General features: G+C 37.7%; 1 protein-coding gene across 2 annotated transcripts in view; it reads right to left on the minus strand.

Moving 5' to 3' along the window:
- Positions 1-27736, minus strand: part of LOC120533585 (sodium/hydrogen exchanger 9-like) — a 447557-nt gene that overhangs the window by 278708 nt on the left and 141113 nt on the right. For both annotated transcript variants that reach the window (XR_005634561.1, XM_039760513.1), the window contains exons 6-8: positions 20281-20386; positions 15288-15426; positions 14186-14291 (exon numbers count right to left, since the gene is read on the minus strand). Coding sequence is in view for 1 of the 2 variants with exons in the window: in XM_039760513.1 (XP_039616447.1) it covers positions 14186-14291; positions 15288-15426; positions 20281-20386 (351 nt within the window). In the remaining variant the exon portion in view is untranslated. The remainder of the gene's footprint in view (positions 1-14185; positions 14292-15287; positions 15427-20280; positions 20387-27736) is intronic.

Consider the following 27736-nt stretch of genomic DNA (forward strand, 5'->3'; position numbering starts at 1 on the left):
AAATAAATTACACTAAGTATAAAAATATAAAAAATATTGAAGAATGTTATTTGATAATGATTAATAAATTACACTCTTTAAGGCTACATCAGCCCCAAGTTAAATTCTCATGTTTGCAAGTTCGTTGTTGTTACCAATGCTGATTTGAGCTACCTCCTTGATGTATCTATAGCACACATTTTCATTATTTTTGTCACTTTTCACAATACAGTTATTTATTTGTGTATTTACTTATTTAATTTTGGCAGAAATAATTATCCATTATTATTAAGAAAAACATAAAAATATTCTGCATTTGTTAGAATTTTGTTAACACATTGTTACTTTACATGGTCTCTCTTACCTGCTATTAGGAAATACAAAAATATGTGTAACTTGAAATAAAGGTAAACCTATCAGTTGGCTCATTTGCAAATGCTATCACCCTAACAAAAGGTTTTATCTTTTGTTTTCTGCAGATTTCAAATTTTTTTTTTGTCTTAAGAAAGTTATGGGCATCATGGGCAATGTGCAATGATTTTCTCTTAATCATGTACTGCACCATAAATTCTAGAATCCTTGGTTCAAATTCCAGCCCCCATGTTTACACATTTAGCAAACTTTCCCTGTGTTCTTGTGATCTTTTCTGTCTACATGTCAAAAAGATGTGAGGATTGCTTGGTTGGTGACTCTAAACTGACCTGGTTTGGGGAAGAACAGATATGGTGCCTATTTATAGGTTTATGAAGACATTATCATCACGAGTACAAAGCAAAGTGAAATTCTTACTAGCACATGCATTGGAATGACTATTCTATGCCAGCACAGAATCTAACCCTCACAACCTAGAAATTGAATAAATGTGAAAGTTATGAACCACATTTTGTATTCAATTAAACTGATGATTTTAATAATATAATATAAAGTGCACTATGTATGAAGTTTGAAGAAGTTATGTTGTTGTCTAAATGACCCAAACAAAGCCCTGCTAATCTGGAAAGGTATTAGACATTGCTCCACTTATAATCCCCCTGCCTTATTTAATAAGCCACTGACTCTTATACTATACGTCTCCTTATAGTTATTAGCTTCTGCAGACTAAATGAACTCCTTGGGAGTCCTTACCGATCCCAGATTCCCTGCTCTTAACTGCCTCTCTACATCTACAGCCCCCTGGTGTACAATCGCTTGAAAGCACAATGAGAGCATTATCAAAGTGAGCACCAGATGAAGCTGAAACATTTGCCCCAAAACATCCCTCACTCCTGCACATTAAATAATGTTCTAATTCACATGGAGGAATCTCGACTTGGCACATGCAGATCATTTGAAGAGTCATTTCAAGCTTATTTTGCCATTTTATTTCTTTATTTTTAAATAGCAGTTGCATGGAATGTATTTTATTGTTCCAGGAAGGACAGGGTAATGCCTCTGGACATGATCTGATCTAATAATCATCAGAAAGCTTCAACATCTCCAGTAAAAGAAACCCTAACTTAAAATAATGAGGAATTGTTTTTTATAACTGTACATTTGTAAAGATTTACTCTATAGCAATATGGAAGCTTTGTGAAAAATGATCCAGTGCTCATTGCTTTTATCCTCCCATTTCATATACCGTATAGAAGTGTACCAAAGAAGGCAGCATTGCTGGCAATGACCACATCCTCCATGAGCAAAAAATGTTAAATCACTGATATGTGAGATAAGTGACTTGTCCCTCAAGGCCAGATCTGTCCTAAGAAAAAGATTAATTTTATATAACAGCCATCTGCCCCTCATCTGCCCTCAACTCTGAGATCATGAGATTGCATATACTCTTCCAGTTACCGTAAAAGAAATTAAACTGCTTAATATTAGTACTGCTCTATCAATTTCTTTAAAGCACATGCTGCCATAATTAAACCTGCATTCAAATAATTCTTTACCCAGCCATATCCATATTTCTTTTATTATTATGTTCATCATTTTGTCTATTGTCTAGCAGATTATGTTACATTTTCCATCTTCTTTCAATATCAAACTCTCTAAAAACAGTGCAAGTGCAAGACAGGAAGCAACTCTTCATCAACAACCTACAGTCACTTATATGGGACCACTTTAGAATCCTTGATCAACACAATACAAGTCTTTAGGATGTGAGAGGAAAGCCGTGGCACCTTGTGAAAAAGCCACAGACAGGGAAAAAATGTGAAAACTCCACACAGACAATGCTCAGGGCAAGAAATGAGCTTGGATCAGATTGCCGCAGCTGGGATATACCATAGAAAATATTCAGAGCACTTCACTTTCTGCACACTTTTATTGTGACCGGTCTATGACTATGCAGCCCTCCTCACACCTTTCTCTCATGCCCAACATTATGTTGTGTTAGAAATTTGCGCTACAGTAGCTCTTCTTTGGGATCAGACCAGACAGGCTTGTCCTTGCTCCCCATGCACATCAATGAGCTTTGGGCATCCATGAACCTGTTGCTTGTTCACTGGTTGTCCTCCCTTAGACCAGTTTTGGTAGATACTAACCACTGCATACCTTGAACACCCCATAAGAACAGCCGTTTTAGAGATGCTCTGACCCTGTCCCCTAGATATCACTATTTGGCCCTTGACAAAGTCGCTCAGATCTATATACTTGCCACCTTTAACTATTTTCAACACATCACCTTCAAGAAATGAATATTCACTTGTTGCCAAATATATTACGCCCATTAACAGGTATCATTGTAATGATATAATGCATGTTATTCACTTAACCTGTCAGTGGTTTCAATTTTGTGACTGATTGGTGTATTTAAGGTCCCACAATTCACACTATGTGTCAGAACAAAAACCAAGCCCAGTTCAAGGGACTGTAATCAATCTGTGTTGAGGCACAGATCAGGGCAAGGGTATTGAACCATTTTTAGGAGCAGAGTGGCCTTGATAATTGTGAAATGGAGGACATTTGGAATCACCTGGCCTCTTCCAAGGGTTGGCCATCCATGAGTGACAAGGCAAGAACAGCCTTGGGCAATGGTCACTCTAATAGAGCTTCAGAAGTCCTTGTGGAATAGTGGGCCTATGGCTAAGCAGCACAGGGTCCGTTTTTAAAATAAATAAATAGCTGTCTCAATCTCAGTGGGTGTGCATGATTGCACGACTGCAGTAGGCTGGTGGGGTAGTTGAGACGAAGCACACCTGCACGTGAAGGTGTAGTCTGTTTTGATTGCTCCATTGGCTTGACTGAGGCACTGAGCCCACAGTGGCATATAAGGAATGAGCCAGCACAGCAAAGTGAAAACAGATGAAAGAGTGAGAAAAAATTAATGTAGGTTAAAGAATGGCGGGAAGCAGGCAGGAAGGCGGAGAGAGCCCGGTGTGAGTGAGTGAATGAATAAGAAAGAGAAGACAGGCATCTTTGAGGAGAGTCCCTTGAGGGCCAATGCTCAGGGCTGCTGAAGTAGATCACTCCAGGTTCCTGGGTGCAACAGGAGCATGGAGCCAACCCACACCATCACAGTCCTATGCTGAGATGGAGAACCTGTCAGAAGAACGACCATCTTAATACAACTCCATTAACCAGGTATTTATGGTAGAGTGGCTAAATGGAAGCCGCTCTTGAGCAAAAGGCATCAGACAGCATTTAAAAGAAAGAAAAGGAAAATCTGGTCCACAGCACACCAACCCTCAGACTGGGGCGATGATTCATCTTTCAGCATGACAAAATGACCCAAAACACACAGCCAAGGTAACGCTGCAGTGGCTTCAGGACAACTCTCTGACTGCCTTTGACTGGTCGAGCCAAAACCCAGACTTAAACCATAGAACATCTGTGAACAGACCAGAAGACAGCAGTTTACAGAGAGCAGTTTCCATCCACTCTAATTGAGCTTAAGATGATCTGCTTGAAAGAATGGAATAAACTGCCCAAATCCTTGTTTCAACAAAGCTTGTAGAGACTTACCTAAGAAGACTCAAAGCTGTAATTCCTGCCAAAGGGGATTCTACAAATTACCAAATTAAGGAGCTGCATGCTTATATCAATGAGAAATTTCAGTTTTTGATTTCCAACACATTTTCAAATCTTCCTGAAAACATATTTTCACTTTGTTATTATGGGCTATTGAGTGTAGATTGATGAGTAAAGATGGCAAATTTATCAATTTAACTCTTTTAGGGCTAATGTCAACTTTTGTCAACAGCAGGGCTCGAGGTTGGATGTTGACTTTAGTTAACATCCAGGGGTAGAGGGTAATAATCAGCTGTAGATGTCGACAAAACTCGCCATCACGTTACGGTAGACCACCTTTGCTAGGAGGACTGTTGGACTCATTGACTTGACATCGAATCCCTGTGTGTGTGTATGAGTAGCCTAGAGTGAACAACATCTAGAATGGCATTGATGTTGAACAAAAAAGCAAAGCGAATGTGCAAAGCAAAATACTCTTTGGGCATTATTAATTTTTTTTTGCTTTATGCATACTATTGCTATGTCAGACGGACTTATCAAACTCCGATTTTGATGCAAGTGATCTGGAAATCAAAAACGAAAGGCAGGTTGCTGTTTCCTTTCTGGGAAGTGCCTTTCAGAATATAAATGGTTAGACAAACAGGTATGTAGTAAGTATGTAAGCCGTGTTACAGATGATCTTAGAAAGCTAATGTTTAATGTTAGTTAGTTTTGGGGAACAATATTCAGACCTGGGAGAAAAATGAAAAAATAATTAGCTCTGAAAGAGTTAAAATTAAATGCACAATACAAAGTGACGGGGTCTGAATATTTTCTGAATCTACTACTGACAGGCTCTGTTGAACTGAAGATATTATTTTTTAATTGTTTTGTTTTTAATTTGCAAAATGATTTATACAATCAAGACTTTTCATGTTGGGTTGAACAAATTTTGACTCTAAAGTAGTTTAATGAATTTTATATGTACAGAAAATTAACATGTACACAGGATTTGTCCATTCATTCATTTTGTACACCCACTTTGTCCAATTCAGTGGCAGGAGCCTTAACTAGACATATCCTTGGAATGGGATTAAAAAATCAAAATATGTGGGGAAAAAAATTCATAGACACAGGGAGAACATGTACATTTCCCACAGACCACACCAACAAGAACTGGAATGTGATATATGTTGGGCAAAGCTTTTAATGTACCTTATTGATTGCAATTTGAGCATTTTGTGCAGGTACAGGCAAAGTTTAAAGCATGCAATGTATGCCTTTTAGAGGTATGTTGTGTTGAAAAGATCTTATTTTACAGCATTTTAGGATTTTAAAATGTATGCAAAATTGAAAATGTACTAGTAGGGTTGTATTAACTACTTTTTACAATACACCATCCTCCATCCATCCATTTTCTAATGTGGCTTTGTCCAATTCAGATGGGCAGGAGCTGGAGCCTAAACTTAATGCACACATGTTTGGAATGTGTGAGGAAAACCAGACTATCTGGAGGAAGTTCCACAAACACATGCGGAGAATATACAAACTCCGCATTGACAGAATGACCTGGCTGGGATTTGAACCCAGTTACCTGGAGCTGTGAGTTGGCATAAAATATGAGTTGGACCAATTTAACTTAATTTCACCTATTTTTAATTTTTTATTGTTTTGCTGCTCTCTTTCTGGCACTTTTAATGCGCACAGAAATTTGTAAGAAGCTGAAAGCTTCATATCTCCATCAAGGATATCTGTGCCTAGGCTATGGGCTTAATTTGCTTTTATAAAAATGCAATCACAATAGGTGGACTGCATGTTAGAAGCTTAGTAGAAACTGAAACAAGCTGATAATCATGTCATACAAATAAATCTGTGTTCCCAATATAACTTTAGATGAATACTCATGAGGAGTTCACAGCCTCAGCCAGAACCTCTATGGTTTTACCACAAGAAAATATGAGGTTTTTATTTAGTGAAAAGCAAAAGGTGTTCAAAATAATATTACTACGATTGATTGATATTCAAATTATATTATAAGTTATAATTGTGAGGTGCTGACATTTCTCATTTCAACCAGCAATTATTCTCACCGTTACTTCAGAGGAGTCTGGGTATCTGCATAACAACCTTTAAAAAATTGGAACAGATGTCAAGGGAAAAATTCTTTCTGATTTTTTTTTTTTTAAAAGAAGTTTTTACTAGTAATCAAGTAATATTGTTCAGGAAAATTCCAACACTACTTCACTGTAATGGCAGATACAAGTGTAATCTTCTTTTAATTAGACACTGATCAAAACCAAAGCCATAAGGGAAACAAATGGGCTTGCAGAGATTGTTGTAGTTCAACTCCTCTGTTCCTAGACCTAATCCATATATATAAAAGTCAACGTGTTTACGTATGTTCCAGCATCACTTCCGAATAGCTGGAGCAATTTTCATGAAACTTGGTACACATGTTCCTCATTCGTCGACTAAAAATACTGTAGGGTGAAATCAACTCTAACCCACTCCCTTCTGGGTAGGGTGGGGGATTGACCTTGCGGTCTTGTATGCATGTTATCATCAAGTTGACACTCGGAACAACCACCAGAGGGCGAACTGGAGGTGACTGCCAGCATTCTTTATGTTTGAGCACCACTGCGCCCCTGTTGCTTTTGAAATTAAATAGAGTTGGCCGGTTCCGAGCATCAACTGGGTGATAACATAGAAGACTGCAAGACAAGCACATTAGTGAGTCTTCATTGTTTGTAAATTTATTTTTATTTTTAAAGTTGTGTTTTTTTAATTATATTTTTCTCAAACAATTAAAAAAAAAAAAACACTTTATTTTCCTCCCGGGCAACGTTGGGTATTTCAGCTAGCTGCAGATAAAGTACATATGCTTCTGGGATTTACTCACCTCTATGGCTCCAGAAGTCAGATAACAATGGCATTTTTTACCTAAATTTGGCCTAGTCAGAAACTACAAATGAAACAACCATTATTGAATGTGCCTTTGTCCATGAACAAACATTGCTAAGATCTTATTCTGTGAGTATACTCAGATGATTCAAAAGGATTCCATAATTTATCTATATTTAATGCCAATTTCTTATGCTACTTTCTTATGGTGAAGATCAAGGCATGTATGTTGAGTGGGAGGCATTCACTCCTAAAAGCAACTCTCCAGGCTAGGTACTATACATGTGCTGAATGTAGGTGGATGTGCAATGTCTGCTTTACTTTGCTTTATTACAACTGCTACTAAATATGACTTGACATATACAGTATGATCCCAATAGTTTGTGTATTATAGAGCTATTCATTTGTAATGAATTATGGTAGGTGCTAAGAGGTCCATCCACATTCCCAAATACTTCGTAGCCCTTTCGATTTAAGTTGAGGTGGATCTAATGCCAGAGCCTGTACAAAATGGGATGTTACTTAGAATGGCACACTTCTATATGCCCCCACACTCAAACACCAAGCTGTTTAAAGTGACCTAATGACTGGACTATAAGGAAAAAAGATGAAATGTCTACAAGAGAATAGAACTAGGACAGACTTGTGAGGTGACAACACTGATTGTTACCCTGCCATTCTGTCTGCGCTCTATGCTGGAAAGAAGGAGGGATAAAAAAATGGAAAGGTACAGGAACTGACCAACACGGTATGTGAGAAAACAGGCACCACTAGTGAGCAGTGCTAATACAAGCTATGGTCAGAGACCCTCGGCAGGGACTGAAGAGGAAATCCTAGGGGTGCACATAGTGGTTAAGTGGGACATACTGGGGCCACCTGTTTACTGAAAAAGGCAGGCAGTCTAGAAGCCACCTTGGGTGACTAGCCTGGCCATTGAAAAGAACACAAGGGAGCTAAGTAATTTTTGCTGTTAGTGAGTTTGAAGGTTGCTGAGAAGCATACTCTTTGAAGGGGAGTTGAAGGAGGAGTGAGGGAGATCAAAGGAGACACTTGGTAGACAAGCAGTCCTGCAGGATAACCCAACATCTGTTTAGAAAAGACAAACAGGGCTTTTAGGTTTTTATTATTTTGTATTAGAGTATGTGTTGCCTGTGATGCCTCGCATCCAAAACCAAGGTAACCTTCTTTCATCCGAGGCGTCAACAGTTATGAACTGAAGATAGACCAGGGTACTTGAGAAGGCAAGCCAGACTAACATTTTAAAAGCTATAGCCAAGTTTATTAAAGAAATCCAAACAGAAGTACCAAAATTTGGAAAACAGTGTGTTTTTAAATAAATTAATAAGTCAATAAATAGATCTTCTTTAGATCTGTACCATTAAAATCAAAAAGTGAGTTGGGTGGCAATAAATAAATATGTCAAAATCATCAGTTCATGGAGAGGTAAAACCCTTTTTGTTCCATCTATTTCAATTTCTCAGTCTTTGTCAGGACCTCAGAATTCAAGACCACATCCTGATCCACCAGGCGGATCCTGAACTGCCACCTCTGTTTGCCACCAGAGTTCTGAAACGGTCACCTCAATTCCACCAAGGTGCCTTGGCCTTGCTCGAAAGCCACCACATCTTAACCTTCTCACCTTCACCTCAATCCAGCTGTGCCTCTTTCCATTCTCATCTGCCCTCGTGGTATAAATCAACAGACTCAACAACAACAACATTTAATTATATAGCACATTTTCATACAAACAGTAGCTCAAAGTGGTTTACATAATAAAGAATAGAAAAATAAAAGACACAATAAGAAAATAAAATAAGTCAACATTAATTAACATAGAATAAGAGTAAGGTCCGATGGACAGAAAAAAAAAAACCTCCAGACGGCTGCAGAAAAAAATAAAATCTGTACGAATTCCAGACCATTAGACTGCCCAGTCCCCTCTCGACTTCACAACAGCCACTCTCTGGAACCAACACACGGTCAATGGTCTTGATGCTCTCTGAATGATCAGCCTATTCCCTTCGCAGTCCTTTTACCTCTACATCCAACGATTTCTATCCCAACAAAACCAAACACATCCAACCTCCCACTAGTGCTGACCCACTTTACTTTATACACTACTAGCAAAATACCTGCGCTTCGCAACGAAGAAGTAGTGTGTTAAAGAAGTTATATTAAAGAAGTTATGAAAAGGAAAAGGAAACATTTTAAAAATAACGTAACATGATTGTCAATGTAATTGTTTTGTCACTGTTATGAGTGTTGCTGTCATCAAGGATTTGATTATCATTATTTCTTTCAATCAAGTTCGTATTTGGAGGACATGTTGTGTTCAAGTTACATTCCGTGTATTTCTTTCAATCAGGTTCGTATTTGGAGGACGTGTTGTGTTCAAGTTACATTCCGTGTTTATCAACCATTGTAAAGATAACAGGTTTCATTCATTGAAATGTTCACTACCCAAATCGGTACTCGTGAATCTAAGATGTTTAACAGGCATTCCCGGTATTAAGTTGTGGATTTGCCTGCGAATATTTAGCGGCAGCATGTCTATGAACTTGTGGATCTGCCTGCGAGTATTTAGCAACAGCGTCTCTGTGAACTTGTGGATTTGCCTGCGAGTATTTAGCGAAAGCGTCTCTATGAACTTGTGGATTTGCCTGCGAGTATTTAGCAACAGCGTCTCTATGAACTTGTGGATTTGCCTGCGACTATTTAGCGGCAGCGTCTCTATGAACTTGTGGATTTGCCTGCGAGTATTAAGGGGCAGCATGTCTATTAACTTTTGGATTTTTCTGCGAGTATTTGGCGGCAGTGTCACGAAGTTGTTTTCGTCTAGTTGCATCAGAAAATGCACCATGACATCTGACACGCCTCCTTTTTACTGTTTTCTCACAGCTTTGATTGCTGCTGTCATAATCGGTTTGAGTTTCATGGTTTGTTTTAATTATGTTAGTATTTGCAGGACTTGTGTTGAAGTGACATTCGGCATCTGTCAAGCGTTGTAAGCATACAACCGGCTCAATCGATAACTTCACATCCAGCTTTTGAGAGTTGAAACATTCATAAACATCAAAGTGTCCACTACTCAAATCATCACCTGTGAATCTAAGATGTTTAAGAGGCATTGGCGGTTCTCGAAAGGTGTAAAATATTTGGCCATTTCGATACACTTGAAAGCGACAACCAAACAATTCAGCGGCATCCATCAACTCACATGCAGAAGCATAGGTGAAGGGCTTAAGCATTTCACTCTTATAGTGCTCCTGTGTAGTATAATTATCTCCTGTCCCATCATCAGTCCACACCTTGAACCTGTCCCAATCATTCAATACATAAGACACAATGTTCCTCCGTATATCAAGATTGAGTCTGATATGGCCGCACAATATGTAACACAGAGAATGTAAAAGGCAGTCGGCATCTCCGGGCATGGAAACCACTCGGTAAGTGACAGTTCTTTGATCGATGGTGATCACCTCGATAGATATGTTAATGGGGGTATGGCTGGAACAGTAAATGAAATGGGTACCTGAACAATGTAAACTAAGTCTAAAATACCTACACAATAACTATAAGCGTAATAAATTAATCAGCTAGGGGACATGAATTCCGCGGCAAAGCAAGGAAGGGAATGAAGAGACCAGAGCGACGAACGGCCTTATATGGGCAGGCAGCAAATTACATGGGAGGCGTGGGAATGGGGGGAACGCAGTATTGGCAGGCAGCCAACTACGTGGGAGGCGTGGGGATGGGGGACGCAACTCCGCCTCTCACTGCACCGAGCTGCAGGCTATGGATGTATATATGTATGTAAGTAAGATTCAGTTATGACCGAATTTCTGTAAGGAACCTGTAAGGAATGAGCCTGCCAAATTTCAGCCTTCTACCTACACGGGAAGTTGGAGAATTAGTGATGAGCGAGTGAGTCAGTCAGTCAGTGAGGGCTTTGCCTTTTATTAGTATAGATTCATCCTGTAGCCGGTGCCTCCTGAATGCAGCACTGATGCCAACTGGCCATCCTCTCACTAGAATGAGCTAAAACAGACTGTGTTAAATCAATAAATGAAACACATAAAACACCCCCAGCCTTCATCTCACAACACTCCCTGTAATGCACTTGTTCACTTTCACTAAAAGTTAATCAAAGTCCTTATTTTGTACAATTTATGGCCAGGCCCACAGAACATACACAAAGGATAATATATACTATAAGAAAAAAAATATTATTTTGCACATTACTTTTCACAATAAGAGCTTTCAGCATGTATAGTAATTTTTAAAAACATTACTGTAAAACTAAAAGGTAATGCCTCCTTTGAGGGTTTTCTGGCAGGGGTTAATCCTAAGTGGAGTGTGAATGTTCCCCTCCATTCACCATGGAATTCCTCTCACAGTTCAAATACATGCAGTTAGGATACCCGAGGTCTTAAAACTTATTTTTGTGTGACTGTTTGAAGAGGTGGCAACATTTGTGTGAGCCCTGCAATAGACTGGCATCCCTATTATTTGAATTCAGGCTTTGCAGCTTGTGTTGCCAAGTTAGGCATTGGTACCTTGCGTAATTCAGAAATGAATGGAATAATGAATGAGCTTGAAGAGGCTGATGATTTAACAAAGGCACTGAGGAAAAGACGGAATAGTCATGGAATAGAATTTTTTTTGAATGTGTTAAAAGGAAAAAAATGTGAAAAATATAATAAGAATTCATGCAGCTATGGGCACCAGTAGAATAAAGGTGTGCTAATGAAAGGTATTCATTTGAGGGATCCTTTGGAAGCATTCATGCTTCCTTTAATGAGTGACAGCAGGAAACAAGATGACAGGGTATGCTGCCTGCACAATTACAGATCACTTAAGAGGCCAGATGAAAGAATGATTCAGGGACACCTATGTAAAAAAAAGAACAAGAAAGCTAATATATTTTGCTTTCAAATAAATAAATAAATAAAAATCAGATTTGTGGGAGAACCACAGTGCTTATACCCACAGGATGAAGTAGTGCAAGCTTGTCCAATAAGGAATAAATTCCTATTCAGTTTGCAAAAAATGTAATTGTACACTAACAATAACCCCCCAGACAGTAAGGGGGTTACCTCTTCACCTTTAATTGAAAGATGAGAACAAATAGACGTTTTTATACACTGTACCTTATCTCACAAGACTTAAGAATTTCTCAGCTGCAATGCAATAGTTGTAATGCTTTTTATGAAAGTACAGCATAGGTAGGTTGAGTCACTGACTAATTCATACGGGTGCTCAGAGGCAGTGAACCAGCACCATTGTGGCTTAAGGCTAAAGGCCACTCAATCCAGGTCAGTGCTGGCAGCAAAAGATTTTCACAGTATAAGGAAACATCCCACTCTGGAACAGACACTAGTCTAAAATATGGTCCATTGGCATGCACAATTACAGACTATGCTAATTCTGACACTTTACCTTTAAACAATATTAAGATGAAGTCAGAGCTTTTATAGGACACTAGGAAGAGATAATTATAACACTGTTAATTATACACAGACATCACTTATTTTGTCAATTAACCAGTATGATGAGTTACAGGGCAGGACAAATAGGCCAAGGACAGGAACAACAGAGTGCTGGAGAGAGGGGGAGAGAAAAAGTAGAAACTGGAAGTACATGCAAGAAGCCCACTGCAAGGAAGGACAGAAAGTATTTCAGCGTGGGTAAAAACATTAACTTTTCCTAAGGATGCTATAGAGTGAACAACACAATAGATACCAAAGGTGTCTAAACATAAGCAAAGAGTGAGGTCACTGAAGGCTGGAAAAGATATCAGAACACTTCCCACATGTCACCGGCAGCACATGGTCCAACTCAGAGGTGCCCTTTTAAAAATGCCCCTTTTGCTTGTGATATTTTATATAAATGTTTTCAATGAAATACACATTTCCAACAGGTCACTCTGATATTTAGTAACTCATATTCATTCATAATGAAGTGTGTGGGTTTGGGTATTAATAATTAATAATACATTAACATGCTAATTATTTTAGGCAGGCATTTAGGTATGGTTTTATTATAGCAGGAATTGGCCAGTTGTTGCCCTTGAAAATGAAACCTGCATAGGACTCTACATTAAGTGTTTGCTATCGTGCACTTATAAGTTATTTATTACAATGTAACAAAAACAAAGCCTTTATTACAACACTACACTAAGTAACAAAGGGCCTAGCTATAGGGCCTCTAAAGAGTTGTCATTGTGATTTGTCTTATTGTGGCAAAATAAAGGGTTACTTAAAGTCTTTATATTATAACTAGCTGTAAAAAGCCCAGGCTCCTAGAAACTATTGAAATCGTCAGAATAAAAATTGAAATGCAGAGCTGGTGGTATTGTTTTGCAGACGTGCCCATCCCCTTATCTATCAGCGACTAAGCGTGTTTCTTTCTTTTTTGCCGATGTGCTCGCCTCACTTGTGTATTTGCAGCTAAGCAAGTTTGTATCCAACTCGTTAATTTGGGGCCGCCTTGCCGGATCTTTGACCTTCATCCTGTAGCCTCACACTTCTGGGACGGACAGACAGACAGACACACTTCCACGTGGAGACATTTATATTTAAGAAGATTGGCTCAGATAGCCCTATTGTAAAGTGTAAACCATCTTTCAGATTTCATCTGTAAGTCCACCTTTTCTTAATTACATTTTAGACATACAGTATTATACTTTAATTTAAATTATTTATAGTTCACTATTATAGCTCTGCAGTGCTGTCTATCAGCTCAAATTCTTAATTTTGATATTGTTCATGCACCACAATTAATGCTGGGACATTTTCACTCTCTTCAAATGTCATTGATTTCTTGTCATTCATCTTGAATTTAAATGATTTTACATTATGTCTGGTGGTCTAGTAGTCGGTATTGCTGCCTTATAGTTTGAGACATCTAGGATTACTTCCCTGCGTTGTCACAAGTTGGCATCTGCATGCTCTCCTGTGTCACACAGGCTTTTGCTGGTTATTCCGGTATTTTGCTTGTATGCACAGTAAGCTGAAGATCAAATCCAAACCGACCACATTATTAATGGACTTGAGTATACCCTGAAAAGACATGTCCTTCTGCTCAGGACTGGCAGTTGACTAGCATCACTGCTGTGTTACAATTTAAAATTTGTCTACCACATTGAGTCTGAATTCAATAAAAAGTACTATATAATAATGAAGTGAACTTCCTTATTGCTGTCAAGTTAGCCTTCCATCACGGATGAATTGTGTTTTGCTATATTGAATATATTTTTATAATATTCTAACATAATTTGAAATGTGTTTTGAGGTGGTATTGTAGAAATATGTGAAGTGTAAGGGAAAAAAGGATCAATTGATTACATTGGTATAGAATAAAGTCAAGACCTACTCACCTGTAAGGCCAGCAGCCTCTGCAGAAAGAAATGCACTCCACGACAAGATGAAAAATAATCCAGTCTCCAGCATGGGAAAGTCACACAGCTTAGTAAATTTGGTCAACTGATCAGTTATGGTCAGGCAAAAAACACAGTTTACTTGATCACCTTATCTTAATAATGTGATTTTATTTCACTAGATTTGGTCCATTATTCTCAGATTTTTACATTTAAAACCAAATGGCTGGAGACTCAATTCCTATTTTCAGTTGTTTGTGCAAAATTAAATAAGTCACTTAAAGTACTTGGACTTTGCTTCTAATAATTTCTGTTAGAACAAAGGGACAGATCAAAGTGTCAAACAGTAAAACAAAAAAGAAGAAATGTAAGTGTCTCACAGGCTTGACTAAACACTGGTCAAATACTAAGCAACTAACAGGGGCAGTTTTCCCACTTACCTGCTTACAGGAGCACTAAACTAACATTTCCCTTCCTTTGCTGAAATTCTCTGGCCAAGTAGTACCCTGAGTGCAGACTACAGTCCTCTCAGGGAGCAGCGTTTAAACACCACCTTGAGGTAACTTTCACAGCAATCACACCAGGATGCCCTACAAAATCCCTACCCCTTCTAGTGATATATGGAATAAATGAGCACACTGTTTAACTTTGATGATTAACTCTCTCAAGCACTTTTGAGACACCTGACCTCAATAACAGGCAGCACGATCAAAGCTTTCTGATGTAAATATGGTATACCTGCTAGGCTGGAGGAGCCCAACTGGCTTCTATTTTACAACACATTCTTGCAATTGATACATCTCCTCCTGGAGGGTCATTTAGCTAAACCCACTTAAATACCCGTCTTTCTTCTGGAAATTCCATTATACAGTCTATTGTCAATTTTGGTATGTCTTCCATTGCCTGCATATCAGTTTTATTTACATAAATTCATCTTTTTGAAATTTTACAATTTTTCCATGTGTGTTTCTCTTCATAGATCTAATTTCAAGTTCGATCAAATTTACTCCTTAGCCCTCATAAATTGTATTTTTGCCAACTTTTCTATTTGCAGTAATTATATTTGGTATTCATAAGAACCATCTTACTTGCAAAAGGATACCAGAGCAGTAACAACTGTGTAGGCTGTTCCAATAGCAAAAGATCCTGCAAAAATTCCAGCAAAATGTCCAACTGACTGAAAGAAGGCCCTACCATCAAACACGTGGGGGTTCTCCTTTGGGCTGTAGATTGCTATGGAACTGAAAAACACAAAAATGTCATGTTACCAGGGGATGAGAAGACAGCTCAAAGTTGTCTCTATGTTCAATTGTTTTTGACTTCACTTAATTACAAACCCAAATTCAACAATTTCTATCTATCTATCTATCTATCTATCTATCTATCTATCTATCTATCTATCTATCTATCTATCTATCTATCTATCTCAAAATACAACATTTGGATGTGCTCAAACAGATTCTTAAAAGGCTATACAGAACATACACAGAACTGTCATGCTAAGTGAACATTACTTTATCTAAACATGTTAATTGCTTGCTTGTATCATACTTAACAGGCAGGTCAGAGAAGAAATAAGGTTGTATGTTCAGGAGTAGAAGTCCCAGCTACTGTGGTATACAAAAGGAACATGCTCCAGCCAACAGTAGTGTTAGAATACTTTGACAAGACCAGAATGTTCAAACCAACATAACTTGTCAATCACTAACTTTTTCAAAATACTGCAGAATCATAATTTGAAGGATCTCAAAGCAATATACTCTGCCACAGTACTTGGTAACTGATTCCATGTTTCTAACATTTGTGCAACATTTATACTTAACCAACTGCCTCCCCACTGTTCTTGTTAAAGAACTCAATTTAAAGTATTTGCTAGAATTGTTCCTACTAATTCCCTTCATAATTTCAAAAATATTTATCATGCCACCTCTTAATCTCCATTTGTATAAACTAAACATTTAACTCCTTCAATCCTTGCTTGTAGTTCACAGCATGCAGTCCTGAATTAAGTCTCATCACTCTTCTTCTTTGAAGTTTCTTTAGTAAGGCTATTTTATAATATCAAAATTAAAACTGTGCACAATATTCCAGTTGAGCTCTCACAAATAACACCATGATATATAACTTAACATCCTATTAGCTTTCTTAATCGCTTCAACACACTGTGTGGTAGTGAAATGTGATTAGACTACTACGACTCCCAAGTTATTCTCAAAAAGAATACTTTCAAGTCTCAGACCCTCAGGGTTTAATTATGTCTAATAAACATAGAAAATAAAAGCAACATTTTATATTTATTAATATTAACTACTACATACAGTTAGGTCCATAAGTACTTGTACATGGATAAGTAGTTGGACAGTATCACTAGGGTGGAAACCAAGCATGGGACCCAGACTTTAGGCAGTCATTGACTGTAAAGGGTTTTCAACCAATCATTGAAATTGTATATTATATTCATGATTATGTTAGCTTGTCCAAACACTTTTAAGCCCCAGAAAATAGGGGATCATGTATAAAAATGTCTGTCATTTCTAAACGGCTCATACAATATTTTTGGTAAACCCCTTAAATTAAAGCTAAAAGTCTACACTTCAATCATATAATGATTGCTTTAATTCAGATCCATTGTGGTTGTGTAAAGAGCCAAAATTATGAAAATTGTGTCCAAATACTTGACTAGGTCAGCCCAAGGATATTTATCATAGGTATTGGGGATGCAGGGTCGGCAAGCCAAAACTTATGAACAAACGCAGGAAATATAAACCATCTATTCCATTGAGGGTAAAGGTAAATGTAGACTCTCTGGTCAATAAGACGGACTAGCTGGTAGCATTAGATAAAAAACATCTGGTCTATTGGGAGTTCAGTTTATTGTGTCCGACATAGACATGGCTAACCAACAACATTCCTGATGTGAGCATGGACTTTCCAGGATTCACAACTATAAGAACTAACAGGGACACTAAATGCTATGGCAAAAGCAAAGTTCGGGAACTTGTACTGTTTCTTAACATCAGATGGTGTATTCTGAGGCATGTAACAGTTAAGGAAACAATGTGCTGTCGAGACATTAAACTGTTAGTGGTGGGTATCCATCTGTATTATATGACCAGGGACTTTTCTCACTCCATTATAGTTGTTGTTTACGTTCCTCTATGGGCAGACACAGGGGTGGTGTATGAAGTTACACTTGCAACCATCGTGAGACTCCAAACAAAACACCTAGAGGCTTTCATTGCCACTTATGTTGTCTTTATTCATGCTCAACTTTGACTTCCTTCTTTCAGTATGTTGATTGTCACATAAGAAAAAGCAGGACAATTGACCTTTATGCGAATGTGAGGGATGCTTACCAAGCCTATCCCCTTCAAACACTGGACAAATCTGATCATAATCTTGTTTAGCAAAAGCTTCAGTACAAGCCTCTAGTTCAAAGACTACCCACAACTACACACTGCTTCAGGAAATGTTCTCCTGAAGCTGAAAATGCTCTTAGGGACTGTTTTGAGTCTATTGATTGGAGTGTTCTGAAGGAAACACATGGAGAGGATATTGATGGGATTCTAAATTGCATGACAGACTATGTTATCTTCTGTATGAACACTATTGCTCCTGTTAACACTGTACGCTGTTTTGCTAATAATAAGCCCTGGATTACCAGTGATGTTCAGGGCCTTCTTAACAAGAAGAGAGTTTTCAAAAACAAGGAACAAGCAAAGCTGAGGAGTATACAGAAGGATCTTAAGGTTAGACTAAGAGAGGCTAGGGCAGGGGTGTCCACACTTTTTCGGCTTGCGAGCTACTTTTAAAATGACCAGGTTGAAATGATGTACCTACATTAAAAATACTATACATATATATACTGAGTATACTTTATACATAAAATATATGTTGTCGTACCTTGCATAACTGAATAACCTTTATGGCACATTAACAATTCAATACATTTATGGTCACTACAGTATTTGGATACAATAATCTTCAAGTGGGAAAAGGCTGACTCAAATAAATAAGTAGAGCTGAATAATGCAGTCAAGGAGCTTTTGAATTCAGCCGAGTGAAAAATGACGGCTGTCCGATTAACTGCGATTTTAGTTCCCTTTCCTTTCTCTTTCTCAGATCGCTTTTCAGAAGGAAGTCAGTTTCGTAGTTTTTATGAACAGTTCGAAAGTGCCTTTCCACATTTTCCTTCTTTGGAATAGCAATGAAAGATTGACAGATCAGGCAAACGCACTCCGATTGTGACATTGTGAGAAAAAAAAATCCTTTTCCAATTCCACATCCAGCCCATACCCTCCCCAAACAATTTTTTTTAAATCCCTTTTTTAGTCGATATAAATTGGAAGGCTAACTAGATCACAGCCGGAGTTTTGCAGTAGCATGTTTGATCGTGCGTGCGGGATGACCATTGTGTTAGAAGAAAACAGATCTCAGACTGGCCACCCTGTATATCAATCAAGTGGCAAATATCATGGGGAGGATATATGATAGACTAACATTTAAAAAAAATTCTTTTGAATGTAATGCAATCTACCTGTACTACATTTGCAATCTACCGGTCGATCGCGATCGACGCATTGGGCACCCCTGGGCTAAGGAGTCCTACAGGAAGAAGGCAGAGGATAAGCTGCAGAAAAATAAGCATCAGAGAGGTGTGGGATGATACGGAAACCATCACAGGTTATAAGTAAAGGAAAAGCTGCACATCAGAGAACCATGTGGAGAGAGCATATCAGTTCAATCTCTTCTACAACTAGTTTGACTGTCCTGCTACTCTTTTAACTGCCACAAACCCCTTCCTCACAGCAACTCATCCAACCCTCCCCTAAGCTGCCAGCATAGATCATGCAGCCCTGTCCCCCTGACCAGCATAGCAGCACATCAGAAGGTGCTAACAGCACCCTCTGCTTCTCATCCTCTATTTCTCACATCATCACTGCTGACTAGGTTATATGACAATTGATGATCTGTACCCTAGGAATGCAGCAGACCTAGATAAAGTGTTTCCAAGACTTCTAGGGGCCTGTGCTGCTGAACTGGCAGAACCCCTTCAGCACATCTTCATCTTGACCCTGTGATTGGGGAGGGTCATCACACTGTTGAAGACCTCATGTCTCATTTTGGTTCACAAGAAAGAAAGATAACATCCCATATCATGAAGACCCTGGAGTGGCTACTTCTTCATCTCCTCAGACCTCAGGTGAATCATGCACTAGACATCCTGTAGTTTGCCTATCAACAGAAGGTGGGTGTAGATGATGCCATTCTCTGTGTGCCCCACCAGACCCACTGGCAACTAGAAAAAGGATGTAGTGCTATGAGGATCATGTTCTTTGACATTTCCAGTATCTTCAACACCATACAGCCCTTCCTACTGAGGGAAAAGCTGTATAGAACTGGATTACAGATTACTTCCCTGGCAGACCTCAGTTTGTCAAAATGGGGAACAACACCTCATATACTGTATTCAGTAGCACATGAGCTCCACAGAGGACTGTACTTTCTTTTTTCCTCATAACCCTGTGTACATCGGACTTTAGCTACAATTCATGAACATACCAAATGCAGAATGACTGATTGCAGGTGTGATACAAATGAAAGAAAACAGCTAGTTTGAAAAATCACCCTAATCCAATTATTAATGAGATTTTCCAGGAGTACCAACAAATGTGTCCAGGCCATTTTAAAATATCTTTGTAGAATAAGCAATACTTTATCTTTTTTTACATTTGCTTTCCTTTACTCAATGGCATATCAAAGGCATACAGGTATACATGGGGCAATTGCTTTTCATTTAATCACGTTTCAAGAGGCATACAGCACTTTTTCAATGAGCTGTAAGGGTACTAACAAATCTGTCCATGTTTGTAGTACTAGTCCATCTTGCTCAAATTTTTATCTTGTTCTCTGTTGCTCTTGATGCTTGCACTTTCTGTTCATTCTTGCATGTATTATAACTTGCTTTGTAAGCTGCCTTGGATAAAGGTGTCTGTTAAATAACAATAATAATAAGTACTATAATTATAATACATAGTAATATAATTATATTATATTATAATTATAATAATAATAATACTCTACTTTTCACTTACTAAGTGAGAACGATGGCAACGGCGTCATTGAGCACACTTTCTCCGAACAGGAGTGTGTATAAGTCTGTGTCCACATGCAGCTCATTGAAGATGGCCAGCACTGTCACTGTAAACAAAATAAAAACAGCCAATAAATTAACAGAATAATTGAAGCTTTTATTACCTAAGGCTTACGTCTAAGGCTGATGACAGATTTGCATGGAGTTTCACCACTGAAGCCACCTTTATAACTTGTACATGCAACAATGTGTTGCTACACTGTGCCATTCAGAAAATGATAAGGACACACAGACACTAGAGCATTCAATTGGTGAAGAAAGAAAAATAAAGGAAGATATGAATTACAGTAAAAACATGAGAAGAAAAAGTCAAAGAGGTCAAGATAAAACAGATACACCTAAATAGGCACTGAGGTCCCAAAATAGTTGGATAGCACACCTGCCCTGCTTAGCCTTTTAGTTACTTCATTTTTTTCCGATAAATCTCTTCCACTGACCACACTGAGCCCTGTGCTTTAATGTTTTAATTTAATCATTATGACTAATGTTTATGCATTTTTCTCATCACTATTTTGCTATTTGGGTTACACTACCATTTTATGCTTTGTCATGGATGCATACTGTTTATGATGATGTCACTTGTTGCAGGTCATGTACATATGGTATGTGGTGTCATACGGGTGTGGCTTATGACATCCTCACTCCGTGACTACTTAAAACGGTACTACACATTAAGATGAGGTATAATCTTTGGTTTGATGTCAAAAATCACAAATAACTTTGTAGATACAGGCTTCCCCCAAATTCAGAGGAACCGCTTTATGAAAATGTATGTATATGTATATGAAGAAGGTCATTTCATACAATTTGTTTGTTTTGCAAACCACAATGAAGCCAAAGTTTTGTGCTTATGAAAATGGAGTCTGGAGTGATGTTCCAATCAATGCTACTTATATTAACACTGAAACATCTTCATAGTCATTCCAAGTACATCTCACTGAAGAGCAGGATTGGAAGTTTGCTGTGTGGCTGTATGATGGTGACATGCAGTCACAGTCTCAGTCATTCTTATAGCTGATGCTGTATTCACATGCTAAAGTTCAGTCAATACGTCAAGTGTTTTGCTCAGGTATCTCCCTGCATAATCCTGAGCATGACAGCTCCAAAAAGATCTCAAAACAGTTAGAAATTCCCTAGAAAGGTAAAAAGGCTATTCTTTTAAATGTGGAGCTTAAAGTAGTGCAGGTAATCAACCTTATTAAACAGTACTTAATGAAGGGAAAATGTAATATTACAGTTTATTTTGATGATTAATATTATTATTAAACTGGCTCCTCATTTTGAACCACAACACTCATTTCTCATATTTAATTTTCTATAAACTGAACCTGTTTATGATTAGCACTTTGGAAAGACTTTTAGCTCCCAACTGCTATAAAAACCTTACATTTGCTCTTGTGGTTTGCCAAATTCTACATCTGGTTGAACATGCAGCTCCAAGAACACTGCCTGAGCATTTGACCACTTTAACAGTCAGGGTTCATCAAAGATCCTTTAAAGCTTTCAATGTTTACTGACTCTTATTGGGTCCCTGATGTATTACATCAGACCACACAATGGTTAGCAGTACTCCTTAACAGCGAGCTTGAATCATGGCCATTTCTGTTATTGGCTGTGTGGAGCCGACATGTCCATACAGAGCAGGCCTTTGGATAAGACAAGATGTCACGTGTAAGAAAGGAACTCAACTTCATTAGATATTGTGGACGAAATCTCAGACCCGACAGCAGGTGTAGTTATAAAGCAGCTTTATTTTGCAGAGTCACAGTGAGAAGAGTTTCAGAAAAGCAGACAATCAAATATACATGACAGCGTCAGGGCTCTTCTGAACCCCGTCTGTTGGGTGGGGTCCAGTTTTATACCCCTAGAATGCGTGATTTAATATCATTATGAAATGTAACAGTCAACACATTTATTATACACAAACCTTGAGCCCTTTTAACGTCCCTTGTAAAACTTGATTTCTTGGCTCCTTTTGTTATGGCGTTCAGATGTAAGCTAATGGAAAACGTGATAAGGCAGACTCATGTGTGGAATGCTCAGACCTTGAGTCCTTTGCACAAACATTTTTCTGTTTGCTAAAACAAAGCATGCTTTTACAAGGTTTAGTAAAGCCTACTTCTCAGACATGAATTAGTACAAGGGAACGAAGAGAACATTCAATTTCCACAATATTTAATAAAACTAGCACATGTAAATCAGTTTTGCCTATTCCAATATCAAGAAAACTGGAACTTCATTGAAATAGAGTAGAAAGTAAATGGGCATTAGCAGTATCCTCCGCGACATGAAGCTGATGTCATGTGACCCTACGTATCCTGGACTGCAGCTTTATTTCAAGCTTTTCAAACCAAAAATATTTTCTGTGTAATGCATATTCCACACAGCACAAATAAATGGAAATTGAGTTTCTATCATCTCTCTCCATCTGCTCCCTAAATTGAACTTTTCACTGTTAACTTCATTCCGTGGCTTGGAATCATTACTTTTTAGGTCTGCCAGCCTCAGATAGTAGATGTCTGTTTGAACCACATGGCTGTGCAATTACAAAATGCTCAAAAGAAAAGGTGCTATATAAAACAAAGGTTGACTGAAGGATTTGGACAGGAGGGCAGAGACCATTTTCTGTGTCAACTGTAGCATTTCAATAAAGTCCGTCAAAGGGACAAATAAACAACAAAAAAAATATGTTGCTTCATGCCATAAGGGGATATCAGCTAGCAAGAGCAATTTATTCAGGAGTGTAAAAAAATGGATTGACTGTGGAAAGTACGGAGAAAAGTACAATAAAAACATATTAAGAAAGGGAAAAAGTTAATAGGGAGATAGAGAGATGGGTAGATACCACTGTGGGGGACTGTGAAATGCACCTGCAAGACCTGAAAGACATTATTTTTTAATAAAATAGTTGGTCAAGTTGTTGTTTGTCCTTTTGTCTTTCTGTAGATGTGATTTGTAAACCACTTTGGATAAAACCTGCACATAAATAAATAAATAGATTAAAAGCTTAATAGGACATTGGTTTGTGTGGTTACGTCACAGCTGTGAGTTCAGGGTTTAGATCTCCTCCACACAGTATCTGCATTCCACCAATTTCTGTCTGGGTTTTTCCTCCCAAATTAAAAATACAAGATTAAGTCTAACGGTAATGCTAAAGTGCATCTGTCTTTGAGTGTGTGCCTAATTAATGGAGCACCCCATCCAGGCTTGGCTCCTGTATTTTGCTCAGTGGTCACTATGCAGAATTGTCCAATAGAGACATCCACTCCATATAATGGATTGATTAATAATTTGAAATTGTTAAAAAACATCTAAACAAAGTTTTAATATTCACCATATGCATTTTGGAATAAGACATCATTTTCACCGTTTATGGCATCATATAAAATATAATTTGGTCAATAAACTTGAACAATGATGAACCACCTTCTTTTTAACTTGTTTATGTTTTATTGACCAGGACTAACTCATTTGCCCATTGAGAATATGAATACTTTCCTTAATACTAACTTACTTTCACCTCAAACATCAAATTTCTGCTCTGTTGAAAGGAAGGCGAGAGGATGTCAGATAAATTTAGAATAACACAAAGTACTATATCAATCAATCAATCAACATTTATTTATATACCACATTTTCATACAAAAAAAAATGTAGCTCAAAGTGCTTTACAAAATGAAGAATAGAAAAATAGAAGACACAATAAAAAATAAACATAAGTCAACATTAATTAACATAGAATAAGTAAGGCCCGATGGCCAGGGTGGACAGAAAAAACAAAAAAAAAAAAACTCCAAAGGCTGGAGAAAAAAAATAAAATCTGTAGGGATTCCAGACCAAGAGACCGCCCAGTCCCCTCATCCACCTGACTCATAATTCACTTGTTTTAATTTAATTAATAAAGTCAAAGAATATGTATACAAAAAGAGAAATTTCTATGTAAGTCACTATTGTATTCTGCTTTATTATTATTTGTATCTATGTAAACGTTTGAGCTTAGTTTGGCACTTAGTTGCCCTTCCTACTCATCCAAAACCCATCACAGGATGTTATTCTCATAATGCCATTGTCTCTAGTAAAGTTAGATTACAGTATCTCTAAAGTGTTTTGTAATGTGGGGATCTTCATTACAAAAGGTTCTATATCAAAAAAAGATTAACTAGACCTTGGACTACAGTTTGACATTTACCAACAGTGTCTACTGTGTGAAGTTTTAATGTCCTTGTGTTTTCTCTGTGGACCTTGCTTTGCTCCTACAGTACAAAATCACATCACCCAATCCAAATGTGAACAAATGTGAACAACTTTACAAGTGTGAGTGGCAGATTGAAATCTTTATTCACACAAATGTCTCCACATTTCTTGCCTTTTTGTTTTCCCAGTCTAATGCTCCTCGTTAATTGTTTTCAGTTTAGTTTGGTGCCTACTCATGGCCCTCAAGTGCTGTGGTTAATTGAAATGCATCAACTAAGGAAAATGTAAAGCTTTAAAATAGCCACAACTTTTTGAAGTGGCATTTTGCCAAATATAGGTCACAATCTCTTGTTACTAATTCCTTAGTGTTAAAGTGGTGCTTTGCACCAAGATCAGGCTTTTTGCTATTAATTTTTTGCAGGTGTTCCCTCTAAAAATATCTGAAACATTGTTTAGAGGGTTTGGAGTCCAAAAACTCCAGTAGTTACATTTATTTTTTGATTTTAACATGTTTTTAACAATGTTAAGCATTTTTCTTATAGGTGTCACAATTTTGGGTCCTTTCTGTTGATGGCTGTTCTGCCACTGCTAATTATGGTAATCCAGAAGTATGTGATGTGTGACATCACCTGGTCAAAGGAAGTTCGGCATCATATTTTGGCCTACATAAGTTGTTATTGGCACACAGTGTTTTGTGTAAATTTGTATTTCCTTTCAGTAAGTGTATGCTTAATGGCTTCAGTTTTAGTTACATTTAATTATTAGTTTGGTTCTTGATAATATTTTTTTCTTCTTTGGTTCCATTGCTCAGTTTACATTATGGCCATCATCTGATTGTTAACCATTTAATAATCAATCAATAAATAAAATGCATTTTTTCTCAATTGATGACTGCTGTATCTGGGAGGGTTTTGTGGTTTTCCCCTGTAGGGCCCATGTCCTTACAATGTCAGGATGGGCTCCAGCTCACTGTACCCCTAACCCAGGTAAGAAAAGCAGACAGCAGGATGTATTATTGCTTGCTCCATAATGCACTATAAGATGCTTTATTATGAAAGGAAACATACACAGTAATGAGTAAATGTAATGTCATTTAACTTCCACTAACATTGATTGAATTTTTGTTAATTACAAAAGAGCTCTGGCTACCCACGTCCCTGGTACGAGATAAAGTGGGTTTAGTATGTGGCTGAATGGATAAACAACAGATCTACGTTGTTTGAAAAAAGTCACATTATTAATGTCTATCCATCAATTCTTTCATCCAATTTACTTATTGACAGTAAAAATCCAAACAAATTTTGGAGAAAAGCAGAACCTTTGCCCTGTGTAAAATCATGTTTAGTATTCTGAAGGCACTAATTATACATACCAAATGTTGGACCCTCAGAATGTGACAGTTTGTAGATATATTTGTTTCCATAGCAACAGAACTCAGCAGTCTGGCAATCACATGTTGCCATGGCAATGTAAAGAAGGGAAGGGGGTTGTTATTTAGGAAAATTTGTGAATGTGGAGTAAAAAGAATAACAAAAAAAATGTGCTGACCTGTATTTAGGTGTTTAAAGTAAGGTATGTACAGTATAAGAGTTTCATCATTTCAGTATTTCAAGGTTTTTGATATTCAACATCATTTTCTGGTCACTAAAGGCTAGTCTCTGGCATAGTTTTAACCATATTTTGATTGAAAATCTCACCCGTTAAAACTCACTGCCATGTCTGGAAGGATAAAAATGTGACTCAGAAAGCTGTAATAAATAACTATGTACTTCTGATTTCTATCCCTAACAAAGCAAATCAGTTTGCTGGAAATAGCACATATGTCAACAATATACTTGTCCAACTTGGATTTCAGGCTCTTCATTTATTAAAATGTCTGTATAATGACTTCAATCCTCTGTCAAAAACAGCACGTTCATCTCAGCAGTCTATGCAAACAGCATCTTATCACACATAAGCCATCAGTTCTACGGAGTAGCTGAGGAGATAAATTTGCTCTCAGAACAGCAGCTGTGGTCAGCTCACCTGCTGCAGCACAATTCATCATTAATATGTGTGCTGAAAATAGTACATATGAGAAACTCTTTCATAAATAGTAATAAATATGAAAGGCACCATATTGTCACGAGTCCTATTAAGCACATAAGAATTATAAATATTAATGTTTCCCACTTATGTGTAGTTTTATGTCTATTTTTACTATTACTGTCACAACATTTTTGCATTTATTATTTTTTTATATGAAGAACACCGTTTTGTTGGGTTTCCCATGGATCAGCCATATTGTTTATAGCAAAGGCACATTATGTTGGTCATGAGAGCATGTTGTATGATATCACATGAGTAGGGAAGATGACATCACTATGCCTTGGCTATTTAAGACGGCAGCACATTGCAGTTACTATCCTAGGTTTGGAATATATTAAAAAAAAAATTAGACTCTTCATGTGCTTTTTGAAAAGAAATATTAGCCTAGAGTTTTGAACTTTTGGCTTTTTTTTTTTACTTCTGTTTTGCGCTAAAAACATCAGTTTTCTCATGCCTTTTTTAAGTAGTGACTTCTATAGGGCCACTGACTATTCTTTTAAATCAAGTCTAAAGAAGTCCTTTTAAAATAAAAGCCCCTGTGGTTTGCCATTGCATAAAAATTGTGACCCTTGTTGGAATGGAGAAGCCATGTTTTTTCGATTAAGGAAGAAAAGTGAAACTTTTAGATTTAAGAGTAAGAGTGGCCAGGCTTTCAAAGGCTAACTGAGGGCAAATATAATTGAAACAAACCCGGAAGTTAAACACCTGGGGCCTCATGTATGACATCATGTGTAGAATCCTTCTATATAAAAGCGGTTGGGATTGTCCTTCCGTCCCGTGAGTGCTACGCAGGCGCAGAGTTTCACACACACCCCGTCCATTTTGCAATGCACGAATGGGTTTTGTAGTTTCATTTTTCCAGGTAAAAGATGATTTTCTACTCCAGACTGTGCGATATCTTCTTCTTCTTTCTTACTATATAAAAGCGGTCGGGATTGTCCTTCCGTCCCGTGAGTGGAAAGCGTAGCGGTATTCCGCTTATCACATACTTACTACTTGCAGCTTGTGGTACGAAGCGACATGATGTGAGCAGAGTTCTGGTGCTCCCATCGTTCCCTTGCTTTTGTGCGCGATGTGCTGGAAAAATAGACAAATTATGTCTCTGGAAATAATTA

The sequence above is a fragment of the Polypterus senegalus genome, chromosome 1 (genome assembly GCF_016835505.1).
Source record: "Polypterus senegalus isolate Bchr_013 chromosome 1, ASM1683550v1, whole genome shotgun sequence".
Taxonomy (NCBI): Eukaryota; Metazoa; Chordata; class Cladistia; order Polypteriformes; family Polypteridae; genus Polypterus; species Polypterus senegalus.